Genomic DNA, 13,362 nt, shown 5'->3' on the forward strand with positions numbered 1-13,362 from the left:
GTTAAAAAGAGAGATGAGAGATAGGAAAGCAGTTCAACAGCAAAACTAGGTTTTCAAGAATGTTTTTACTATTTTATTTTCTTTAATAGGGGAGACATGAGTAGATTTGTAACCCAAGGAAAAGTAGTTAAAGTTTTGAAAAAATAAAAACATTTATTGTCTTCTCATTCTCTTAGATACTTCTGGTTCTTTCTCTTCTTATCTGGTTTCTCTTTCTCAAACTGTTTTTCGGTATTTGTCATGAAAATCATTCCAGTCTTGTTTGAAAATGATGACTTAACTCCTAGAATGCCTTAATTTTGAGGGGGAAAAAAAATGTGTATCACCCATACCCTGCCCTCCCCTAAGCTCCCATGTAGTCACTCCAAATTTTTATTTTAAATTAAAAGACATTAAACTGTTGTCACAACTGAGATTTTTAGCTTGATAGTGATTACCCTATTTTTGCAAAATTTTAGTGTGTCTTGTTTTCTCGAATGATTTTGGGTATATCTGCAAATTAATTCCCATTTAAATAAATATGTGCTACCATTGACATTTTGAGAAGGGAAATTTCTTGAGAAATAAAAACAATAGAGTTTAAAAAAAGAACAGGAGTCATAACAACAGGAGAGTTAAGATGATATCTCTGTCTTCCTCTGCTCTTTGTAAAAGCTGCTTTACATGATAATGCTAATATTATGTCCTAGTGGAAAATTTTCATGTGTTCCTGAGGATTTCAAAAATATTTGAAAGGAAATTACTTTGGGATGATTTTAGTAATATATTAGGTGTAGCTAGGGAATAATATGTGGCTTGAAGAACTGAATCCTTTGAATTGGCATTACCAATTGATCATCTTCCCATGCTAAGTATTTTCCTAGATCTTTCCAGATCCTATCAGAAATAAACTATACTGAGTCCATTCTTCTCAAGTCCTACCTTTCTGATAGTTGGCAGGTAGCTAATGATTGTTTATATGCTAATGTACCCAGACCTAGAAAATAGTAGAAAGGGATACTGGAGGCTTATCTATAAATGAGTTCTCAAACTGGGCTGTGATAGTCATTTTTAGTGAGAACCATTGCTAGTTTTGTGAACTCTTTCCTTATAAAGTGTCCCCTGCACAGAAAAGAATCTATTTCAGCTTTAAAATCACGTAGTTCCGTGCTTGCTTCGGCAGCACACACACTAAAATCACTTAGTTCCTAGTCTTTAGCAATTGAATTACTGTTTTCCTTTTCCTACCTAAAGTAATTACACCATTTTTGTTTTCTTGGCTTACTTTTATTATGCTACATAAATAATGTAGTTTATCAGAAAAGTCCATTGGAATCCCTTGCCCACTGCCACCCATTAATTTGACTGAATCTATCATGGAAGTCTGTGTAACTGGGTTTGTTTTGGACTCCTATCCTAAAGATCTTAATTACTTGAAATGCCATAACATGTAAGTCTTTGAAATCCAGTATATAATTTACATTTACAGAACATCTCAGTTCACACAAAACACATATCAACTGCTCAATAGCCATATATGGCTAATGGCTACCATGTTGGACAATATATTGCTAGAACCTCATGGAAAGCTTATTCCAACTGCACAGATTTCAGATCCCATTTTATATGATAAAGTTCTAAGGCTTAACTTGTAATTACAAACTACTTTTATAAGAGAAATCAGTACTTTTTTTCCAGGTACTGGTTTTATGATCTGGGATAATCTAAAATCATTATACACATCAGAATCAGTTGAATGATTTCAAAGCTTGAAATTTAATGACAAGTTTATTTTTCTCCTTTTGGCATTAGAGGTGTGATCTGAAAGCAATGAGATTAATTTTCTTCAGTAGTTTGCAAAACTGGCTCATGGCAGTATCCAAAGGGACATTCTTTATACTCTCTTCAAAAATCAAGTTCTGAGCAGTATTAAGGATTGTAAAATATCTTGAGGAAACTAAGTTCTATTGAGAAAAGAAAGGGAGACGAATTGTTCAGGTCCAAATGGTCATTCTAATGAATAAGCAAAATCATGGGCTACAACATTGGGATAAGACTATAGCCATTTAGTAAGACACTTGAGATGAGTTGTATTCATTTGGCTATGCAAATTCTATTATCTGTAACTTATTCTCATTCCCTTATAACCTTAACCATGTTTATTTATTCATCATGCCTTCAGTGCAGGTGACTTAAGTTATAGGTAATTTTCATATCCTGTGTATAGAGGGAGTAGAGGAATGGGGAGCAAAGCCACTTGCCAGGCACAGTGAACTGGATCCATTCCACGTGTCCATCAGTGCATAACCTCCTCAGACTCAGGAGTTTTGCCTTAAAAGGAGATAGTAGGCCAAGTATGCAGTCAGCCACTTTCTAGCTATAGTGTTTCTGCCATAACCAAAGGCTATAACCATATTGTAGGAACCTATGAAATGCTGCAAAAAGTATCCTGAAATTGCTGTCCACTCCATTTAATCCTGTCTTAAAGGATGTCTGCTAAGTATCTGTGTGGATTAAGATAAAGGACGGGGCCCATGATTTTTTGTGTATATATGATTTAATGTGAAAGTCTAGTTTTTTTTACCATTGAGACTTCAAGAGAATAAAAAGAAACAACCATAAAATAGGGTATAAAAATAATTTTTTTATGTAAGGGTCTGCACATTTTACACAGAGAAATTAAAGCTTCTAACAACCTGAATATGAAATGTGGATTTGCTTTTTTCCATTCAGCCTACCTAGTCTTCGCCCAATGTTGGATGTTAATTATTTGCCACTGACAGACATGAGGATAGCACGGACATTTTGTTTTACCAATGAAGGCCAGGCATTATACCTCGTCTCTCCTACTGAAATTCAGCGGTTAACATACAGCCAAGAGATGTGTGATAATCTTCAGGTAGGTCAGGCACATTTATGAATAAACACTGGACATGGTTGTAAAAAGAGAATGAGAGAGATATCTAAAAGCTAAAATATTATTGGGCCAGGCAATAAATATGCCTTCCCTAGAATATGTTTTGAATATATATTCATCATTGCAACCCTGTCAAGTTTGGTGTGCATCTAGGTATACACAGAAAAAAATAAGAAAAAAGGGAAGTGAGAGGGAGAAAGTGAAGATCATACATATTAATGGTTGATTTTTTGTTTGTTCATTTTATTCTTTGTTTTTTTTGTTTTTTTTTACCTATGGAGAATCCTCTGTAAGATTATAAACCCTCTTAAAAAAAAAAGGTTATAAACTCTCTCCCTCCAAGGTGGGGAATATGCATGTATACATTAAAATTTTGCATACAATTCAGGGAGCTCACGGACTTTTTTTTTTGAAGAAATACTAATTTTGATTAAGAGCCATACAAAATAAATACATTTCCAGTGGGTTAGAATTGGGCATTTGTCTTTTATCATAGCAGTAAGCAGAGCCTTGAAACAGAATAAATATAAATGCCTATCTAACCTTGGATAAGCAGTTACAAAATTTGAAAAGAGCATCTTAGAGATTTAATTGGTTCAACCCCCTTATTTTACAAAAAAGAAAACTAAAACCCACCCATTTTAATACAGAGGTTGAGAGTATAAGCTCTGAACTCTTTCAGTTGTATTTTGCCCACTTGTATAACTTTGGGCATTTTACTTAACCCACCCATATGCTCTGTCTTGGAGCACTGTTGTGAGAATTAAGTAAGAATGCTGAGCACAGTGCCTGGAACATAGTATATTTTTAAAATAAATAATAATGTTCTTATTATTGTTATTCAGTAAATACTTACTGATTTGTTACCATATGCCTGGTACTTGGCTAGGCTGTAGGAAGACAGTGATAAAATAAGATACAAGTCCCTACCCACTAGTGTGGAGGGAGGTAAGAGACAAACACAGCACTCTGGAAGAGACTGCCTGTATGTGGCTATGCCAGAGATGGAGAGACATGGAAGAGGGGTCCCTGGTTGCTAGAAGAGCAGAGAGCTCTAGTTAGAAAAGGGTTGTAAGGAGTAAGAGTTGTCCATAGGAATGGATAGCTGGGAATGGAAAATGAAATGATATTCCTGGTAGAATATCATTTTGTTGCGTGCAAAACCCTGGGGGTTGCGTGCAAAACCCTGGGGGTTCAGGAAACTGCCAACAAAGTGAAGAGTTAGTGAAAAGGATGGAGGGATAGTGCTGGAGAATTTTTCCAGAACAGATCTGGGAGCACCTGGTAAGAGCCTAAAGAATCTGGCATTTATCCCAAGGGGAACAGGAAGTCATTAAAAAGGTTTAACAGATTTGTTTATGAAAACTAAGATTCTGGTTGCGTATTGTTTCAAGGAATAAGGGAGAACAATTAGGAGGCTTTTTTAAAAATAATTAAGTCCAAAAATAACAATGTCTTAAAATAAGGCAGCCAGCAGTGAGAATGGAGAAAAGTTAGCAGATTCAATCACTATAAAGTATAATCAGTTGGATTGGAGGGTTAGTAGTTGTAGCAGTGAGGGAAAAGAAGGAATTAATAATTATTCCTGGGTTTTTGGCTAAGTAGATGGTGCTGCCATTTCCAAAGAGAAGGGATCCAGGAGGAAGAGCACAGGTCTGGTGGGTAGAGGTGAGAGGAAGAAGATGAAGATTCAAGTCAGGCTGCAGGTTCAGAGACAAACTGATACTAGGTCACAGATCTCCTGACTTTTGGTTGAAGTGCCTTCCTCCATACCAGTGGTTCTCAAATTTTGGTCTGCTTCAGAAAGACCTGGAGAACACATTAAAAATATAGATAACCAGAGCACATCTATATAGATTCTGATTCAGTATGTGTGAAATAAAGCCTAAGCATCCGTATTTCTAACAAGGGATTTTTCCAGTCATTCTAAAACACATCAAATATTGAAAACAATTGTATCTCACTATGCAGGAGCTAGGCTCATTTTTGACTTATATTTTGACTCATTTATCTTGAACCATTTCCTAGTTTTGTGCTTCATATAAAAATAAATCCAAACTTCCTCTACATACTACCAAAGGCTTCCTTCTTCATAGGGTTGTCCATGCTTGGTTCAGGAAAGGGGTTAGGACAGGAAAGAGGCTATGGTAATTGAAAAAGGGTCCTAAGAAGTAGAAATTAATCCCAAGGTAAATATATTAGCTTCTCATGTTTTCTAACTGTAAAGGGGAGAAAAGAAGAGAACAGAAAAATGAAAATTTTCAGATGTCAGTTACTAGAGAAGGAAAGGAAAAGGAGGTGGAGAAGAAATGCCAGAAATAAAATGGAGCAAAGCAAAAATCGCCAGGAAAATATATGGAAAGCAGGCTATCTCTTTATTCTGTGCTTTAACATACTACAGGGTTATCTTTTTTCTATCACTTTATTTTTAGTTACTCTAATGCTTTTTTGCCTGAATTTGATACAGGACATGCTAGGAGATTTGTTTACTCCCATTGAGACACCAGAAGCTCAAAACAGAGGCTTTCTCAAGGGACTGTTTGGTGGAAGTGGACAAACATTTGACAGAGAAGAGCTCTGTGAGTAAACTCCTGATTATGAAACTGTACCACTGAATAGAAGACTTGTTTCTCTCTCTCTCTCTCTCTCTCTCTCTCTCTCTCGTGTGTGTGTGTGTGTGTGTGTGTGTTTGTGTGTGTGTGTAACTTAATGTAATATGTGGTCTCAAATTCCAGACCAGGTTTTTTTGCTTCTATACCATGAAAATTATTTTTTTACCAAACATGAATAAAATCAGTTACTTCATATTAGGAAATAGTTTAACAAAAACAGTAGATGCAATTCATACAAATAATGAGTAAGCTAATAAATACATCATTTGCAAGTAGATCATACATGCAAGACAGAGTGAAGATATTCAGTTACTAAATTCTGGAAAAAATGTTTGTGAATCTGCCTGCCTTTAATCACTGCTGGGAAACAGATTCTTTATTCAGAACACAAGGCTTATCAATGCTACAGAATAAATTACTTTAAAATTCTTCCAGTGGAACTCTGATGAATAATCAAAAAGGAGTAGAAAGATACTAGGGAACATTTTCAGAAAGAATGTATTTCCCAGAATATCTTAGCCCTATTTGGTCTTGAAGATCAAAACTCCTTTCTCTTTAACTTTTCACCAAGCAAAAGATCTAGGTGCCTCCATATGATGGAATACTATTCAGCCATAAAAAGAAATGAAGTTTGATACATGCTACAACAGGGATGAAACTTGAAGACATCATGCTAAATTAAAGAAGGAAAAAAGGCCACATATTGTATGATTCCATTTATAAGAAATGTCCAGAATAGGCAAATCCATAAAGACAGAAAGTAGATTAGTGGTTGCCAAGCACTGGGGCAAGGAGAGAGGGGGAATGACTGCTAATGGGCACAGAGTTTCTTTTTGGAGTAATGAAAATGTTTTAAAATTAGATAGTGGTGATAGTTGCATAACTCTGTCAGCACACTAAAACCACTGAATCGTACACTTTATGTATATAAAGTATGTGAATTATATCTCAATAAGCCTCTAATTTAAAAAAATATCTTTTGATATTACTCCTAATATTACATCCTTAAGAATGCTCACTAAATTTCTACCAAGATAGCTGTCTTTCAATAAAAACTTCCAAAAAAAATCATTAAAATTAAACTGAACTTTGTAAATGATAGGGAAATTTTTCTTTTATAAAGTAACAAAATTTCAACACATGTATACTAATGTCCATCATGCATACCCTGTTCTTTAGTACTTACTTCCTCCCCCACACACATCTTTAAACAGTAACAACAACTGAGGCCTACAGAGGATGATAGCAAGATGAAGAGAGATGGTAGGAATGAAGACGGGCAGAAATTTAAACAAATGAACAGACCTAAGATTGGAACAGACCCTGATATGGGTTAAATATGAAATCACATATATTGTGAGCATCCCAAGTCAGCAATGTCAAGAAATGCAATGATGCCATATTGCATGGAATCCACACACGTACACACAAAGACAGGCAGTAACAATATGGTTACCTCACAGTCTCAGACTCTTTTGTAGATATTTTCGTGGGTAAAAGCTAACATCTCCAAATACACATCTACAATAAGAACAAATATATCTCAATGTATATTCTCAATGAGATATATTCTCATTCTCATTCTCAACAAATATATTCTCAATGAGAATTATGACACTAGAATTTAAGGTAAGTATTTTGGTGATAAACTTGATTCTAATTATTTGAATTACTGACAATATGTCTTAAATTGCTATGGCTTGAATTCCCAGTTGGGGAAGCTTCAGCAGGAAGAGCATCTCGCAGCTTGGCACAGCACATTCCCGGACCAGGCGGTATAGAAGGGATGAAAGGCGCTGCCGGAGGGGTGATGGGAGAGCTGACACGCGCTCGGATCGCACTTGATGAGAGAGGACAGAGGCTAGGAGAGCTGGAGGAGAAGACTGCAGGCATGATGACCAGCGCAGAAGCATTTTCCAAACATGCACATGAGGTAAACGGCTTAATATAGTGTCTTCATACAATAATAACTTGAAACACTGGGGCCCTGCACAAGAAAGCCCAGAGATGTCACTGTAAGTAATCCTGTGTGAGAGCCAGGGTAACCTGGATCTCGTTATAAGTGTCATAATTCCCCCAGTATTTGGAAGAGAAACGTTTTTAAATACTATATTAATACTACTTTCCCTTAGGGGAGAACTTAAAATAAAATTATTCATTGGTTCTGATACCTTGGGTCTATATTGTGCATCTGCTACTAAAAAGGTGCTTAGGTACATTATATGATCCTCCCCCTCCCCCAAAAAAGGTGTGAGGGGCACTAGAAGCTGGAATCCACACACTACTTTTTGCTTTAATCATTAAAAATCAGCTGAGTCTTTTCAGCTTGATTATTTAAAAAAAATCTTTTCATATGTACTTTATTTCAAAAAGTAAAGGAAGTTTTATAAATTTAAGATTTAGATATGCATGATTGGCTCAATATGAGCTTGCTTTGGCTAGTATTTTTAAAGATTTTTAAAAACATTTTATTGTGACTATTTTTTCTTTGCAGTTAATGCTGAAATATAAGGATAAGAAATGGTACCAATTCTAAACTTCTAAAGAAGCTGTGACTGCTTTGAGAAACCATTATTCAGGGAAACCAAATTTATTCCCAGCATCACTATTCAACTTGCTAGAAGCCAGTTTCTTCTACAAAATGTTCCATTACAGTCCATCTGAAGTTATTATAAGGGAAATTTATTAGACACTGTACAACCCAAAGGCGGGAACCCTGGTTAAAATCCCAAGACACAGCTGAATTTGCCTTTTCCCAACGTGGAATGGAGCTATCATCTTGGCCTGTCATTTGCTAAGGATTTGCATTTAGGAACTACGGGGAGTCCTTCTGATTTGAAAAAATCCTGCACAAACAAAAGCATTAATGCACTTAATGAAAAAAAAAATCTTTGCATGATAAATTAACATCTTAAGAGGAAAAGAAAAAAAGCATGTTGTGACAGAAGAAAAAAAGATTTATGGCAAACTATTTTTATAAATTGGGCCACACCTGACAATTTAAAAAATCTGCATTAGAAGATATCAGTGTATTTCAAGTAACTTTACCATACCCAACTGAAAAAGAAAAGAAAACCAGAGTTTTCTTCTCATCTATAACTTTCATTATACTAGGACATTATTGAATTCTTATGGCAAGAGTCTGATTAATGTTTGTCTTTCCATAATATTTTACATCATCACCGTTATCAGTCATAATCGAGTATTGCCAGGATAGTAAGTCATTCCTCACACAGTAACTTCCATTTGTCACCTTCAGAACAATTGGCTATTTTTAGTCATAAACCGTGCAGGGTTGGGTCACCTCAAAGCATTTTTTCAGCTTGGCTTGTGCTCTGCAGGGGAGTTGATGATAAGTTGGGGGAAAATAGACTACAGGAACAGTGCAGTTAGCTTTGAGAACTGATTTCACACACTCTGGTTTCAGTTTCTAAAGGGATATGTTTTTAATGCTCCATTTGTATCTTTGTCTGCCAATTACACAGTATATTACTGTTCAAGCCCAGTGGTGTCTTCAATCCAAAGGTGCTCTTGCAGCCTGACACTCACAGACCAAACTGGTCATTCTCTTTAATATGATTCAGTAAAACCTCAGTTAATGTTTTGGGAAAGAGATTCTGATTTACTACATTTCTGATTAACAAGGGCTTTCATTAGTAAATACTTTTTGGTTCAATACTTATTATTGAAAATCTTTATAAAATGTGGTATTTTTGCTATGTTGGCCTTAGTCACCATTATGGACAACAGAACTACAGAGAGAATTTAATGATACAAAATGAATAATTTTGTCACTCTTTAGGCTAAATGATATAAGCCACAAATTATGTCAGTAGATACCGAACACCTTTTCCTTATTAAAAACTCTTTTAAAAGTGAAATAAGGCATACCCTTAATATGATAAAAGTTGTCTGTCATAACAGCGAGGCTCTAGAGGCAAATAAATAAATAAATAAAGACACCTGCTATCATTATTTAACATGATTCTGGAAATTAAAAGTCATAGAAAATGAATATATGCAGGTTCTTGTACCCATCCTGTAATATGTTGTTCCTTCAAAGAGAATTTAAAAAAAAAATTAATGGGTTTGGCTTAATGAATTTTGATTATTCCAGGTCTTAGCAGATTTGCATTTGTGTTTCCTAGGAATTCATCATTTTTCCTGAAATCCAGGTTATTTTAGTAGTCCCAAATAGTATTTGTTTTTTTAGATTTTTTAATTCTTAGTGTATTTTTTGAAGTGGCAATTCCTTTAAATGTTCTCAGTAATTTTGAGAAAAGATGATAGAGTCAGAAAATGTATACTTCATCTCCCCAACTCCTGATTAGTGGAATACAAATTAATGAGGTTTTACTGTATCAGAATTATTTTTATAATTCAAAGAGACAGCAATAACAAGAATCTGATGTGGATGTGATTTTTCTCTTTGAACTTTTCTGTTCTGTTGCACTGACCTTAGCATGCATGTGCATGCACACACACCATCACAACCACCACCACCATCTTATCATCATCATCATCTTTGGAAAATGAGCACTGTTGATCCATGTAATTCTTTACATCTCTCTTCTCCACTGTTTAAATGTCTTGCCTCTATCTTGGAACATAAGAAAAATACTCCTAGTAACTTGGACAATGATAGAGAAAATAACTCTGAGTCTTTGTCATCAAAATTACATTATATCTACTATGGTGGCTTCAGAAGAGAAGGCTTGCAAACCACAGTCTCCAAGTTGACTTTATCTCCCTATGACTCCCTCAGGAGATAAGCCCTTCTTAGTGTCCCAGGGGAAAATGGGTCTTTGTGCTCTAATTCACCAATAAGAAGCGAGAAGTATTTGTTTTCCTGATTCTAATAATGTGAGCAGTAATCCCTACCATGAAATCATCCATTAACCTTGGTGTTTGGAGGGAAGGATGATTGATTTATCATTTATTTTAATCCCTTACAACTTTGCTTCCTACACTTAAGACTCAGACTTAGTGCCCCAATCACCATAGGGGCCATCACCTAACTTTGGAAGGATAGTGACAGAACTGAGAGAGATGTTTCCCGATAATTTAGTCATAAAGACAATTTTTCAAATCTTTTATATAGCCTTGGAGTGATTCTCAAGTTAATAAATCAGAATCCAGGTTTCTATTCCTCAAAGATCTTAAGGGATTATAAAAGGAAAAAGTTTATTGTTGGAGTCCCTTTTTATGTGACCTATGTGTCCAATTTAAATGTACCATCTATCTGTTATCGGCATTAAGGGTTCTCCAGGGCTTAGAGAAAGAAAGAGAGAGAGAGAGAGAGAGAGATTATGCCCAAAGTTGGTTGAAGAAGATGAAAATGAGCTCTTTTAAATACTTGGTTATAAAATGTTTGGCAGAAGGGAAAAATGAAAAACGTCTAGAAAAGTAAGCTAAATATCCTCTCTTTGGTTTAGGATCATTGGGACAACCCAGAAGAATATCTGTGATTACAGTCTGACCCTATGGAAAGACATTAGAACTTGACTATTTTCTTTGAGAGGCAATGCCAAAAAGACTCAGACATTTCTATCAGGGTTTGTTCTTTGCATCAGGAGAAAAGTGGTAGCCGTCACAGCTTCCTCACCTTTGTCTTCTGTAACACCAACCCCATTACTGACTACATACTATTTCATATACACGCTGCTCCAGGTGCCAGAGATACTTGCCAGTAAGTCATGTATTCTGGATGGCACCATCACAGGGAGTATGGTTGTTGTGTAGCAAGTTTAGCATACATATTTGCGTATAACATAGCCCTAAAGGGATAAAATGCAGAAGATAAGGTCTGACTTTGCAAAGTAAGAGGAAGTGCCAATTTGGTGCAAGAGGACTGGGGTGGGGAGGGACATGAGAGCCAGAGTTAAGTGGAAGAGGTTTTGATGAGAAACTAGAGGCACAGATGGCTGCTTTTATTTATATATTTATGTAGGGAACTGATTCTCAACCTTGGCTGTACATGAGAATCACCTAAGAAGCTTTTACAATTCCAATTATATCAAAATCTCTTGGAGTGGGACCTGAACATTGTTATTTTTGAAAGCCCCCAATATGGTTCCAGTGTCAGCCAAGGCTGACAAACACAGCTTTATGGCCTATTAAGGAAGACACATTTGTCTACCTTGGCTGGTATCCAAGCCCCACTTCTGAGGAGTCGTGGAAGGCAAGATGCAAGAGATACAGTGTTGTCTGGATTGAGAATTATTGTGTTGTAACCCAAAACAAATGTTCTGTGCAAATTTCTGACCAGGCAATGCCCCACTGACTTTTAATAATTCTGTCTTTGTGATTTTCTCCCATGTGACTTGGCCATTATTCCTATTCAAACATCTAGGTTTTGATTGTCTTATACATGTGACATCACAAGATACCAGAAGAAATATAAGAAATTCAACAGAAGGCAAAGCTAAGTGGACAACTAATTCTTAGTAGTTGGACAGTGGAAATTAAAACAATCATTTATTAAATCAGGCCCAAATTTATTATTCATTTCTTCATTTGGAGGAGACATGGGTACTAGGTACCTGTTCTGCTGTAGTATATTTTACTGGACTTGATCTTAGCAAGAAGGAAGAACAGCAGTTCCTTTTTGATTGTTGTCTTAGCTCCCAGGGCCACTTATATTTTTTTTCTTAGTTATTGGACATGTGTTTAAAGGGAGAAGAGTGTCTTTAACTCACTGTCTGGACTTCAGTGCCCTGAGAGACTGTTTTCACCTTCAAAAAGGGAAAGTCTGCCTATCCAAGGCAATAACCCTCAATGAGAAAATGTGAGAGTTCTCTCCTCTCTTAGTGCTCCCCTCTGGTATTGTCCTGTGCTTCTCAACTGCAAAGCCAGAAAATAAACTAGGTGGTGGTCATGGACAAGTGTACACAGAATCAAAATCTCTAATAACCTACAATTTTTAGTACTTAATTATGTGATGTTTTATTCTAGGAAATAAGAAACAGATGACATCATTGATGTATCTTTCTTTCATCTTCAGAATTTTTGCATCTTTTCAGAAAATGACAAATTACTATTTTTCTGTTGCACTCAGCAATTGTGACTATACTTAAAATTCTTGTAGTCTGTAGAGATATCAATAAAATTGTATATGTTTGTACATAGATGCTCTTATGTTATGATGTCATGCACTAAACATTTTTGCCAAGATTAAATATGGACAGAGGGAAGACTTTCATCTGCAACACTTTGAACCATGGTTTTGCAAAGTATACTTGTTTTAAAAATGCAGAGAAGTGGGTAGGGGAGCGATGTACAGCACATTTGTTTGAAATAAGAAACAGAAAGAAAAGACTAAAACAAGTTCTCCAAACTCACAGATTTTGCTAGACTTCATTAATCCAAAAGGATAGAATACACCCCAAGCATCCCCAAATTTCAAACTGGGGAGTTGTGTAACTTTTTTATGGAAGATTTTACAATTTTTGAGGATGCTGATTGATTAGACCTTTGGTGAATTACAAGTAAAACTAGATTTGGTGAGGGTGCAGACTAAAAATCTGAGGCTGAGTAAGATATACTTACAAACTCAATATTCATACCTTACTTCTTGACTTATTTAAAGTCAGGCTTTAATCCTATCCAGGCAATAACATAAACCATTATGGGCTTTTATCACTTCCTGGCGGTTATAATGAACATTCATTAACCCCACAACCCCCAAAAGCCCCCCAGAAAGACACTGCTCTCCTGGCTTCCATCTGCACAGTTAATTCCTCTTCAGGCACTTTCTTTATACTTCCCTATACTGCAGCCTTAGCCAATTAAGCTTATTCTTCCAAATGCTGTCTGATATCTTGAGGATACAGAATCCAGGTTTCTCACTGATGG

The 13,362-nt window shown here is 35.9% G+C and overlaps 1 protein-coding gene across 8 annotated transcripts in view; it reads left to right on the forward strand.

Annotated features, from left to right (window-relative positions):
* STXBP5L (syntaxin binding protein 5L) overlaps window positions 1–12,642 on the forward strand; it is a 404,049-nt gene extending 391,407 nt beyond the window's left edge. For all 8 annotated transcript variants that reach the window (XM_073894175.1, XM_073894170.1, XM_073894178.1 and 5 more), the window contains 4 exons: window positions 2,713–2,878; window positions 5,364–5,475; window positions 7,221–7,441; window positions 8,003–12,642. In XM_073894175.1, the coding sequence (XP_073750276.1) occupies window positions 2,713–2,878; window positions 5,364–5,475; window positions 7,221–7,441; window positions 8,003–8,044 (541 nt within the window). In that variant the 3' untranslated portion in view covers window positions 8,045–12,642. The remainder of the gene's footprint in view (window positions 1–2,712; window positions 2,879–5,363; window positions 5,476–7,220; window positions 7,442–8,002) is intronic.
* Window positions 12,643–13,362: the final 720 nt, after the last annotated feature.

This window comes from Callorhinus ursinus, unplaced genomic scaffold (assembly GCF_003265705.2).
Source record: "Callorhinus ursinus isolate GAN/ISIS: 27379988/994484 unplaced genomic scaffold, GSC_fseal_2.0 scaffold1, whole genome shotgun sequence".
NCBI classification, from domain to species: domain Eukaryota; kingdom Metazoa; phylum Chordata; class Mammalia; order Carnivora; family Otariidae; genus Callorhinus; species Callorhinus ursinus.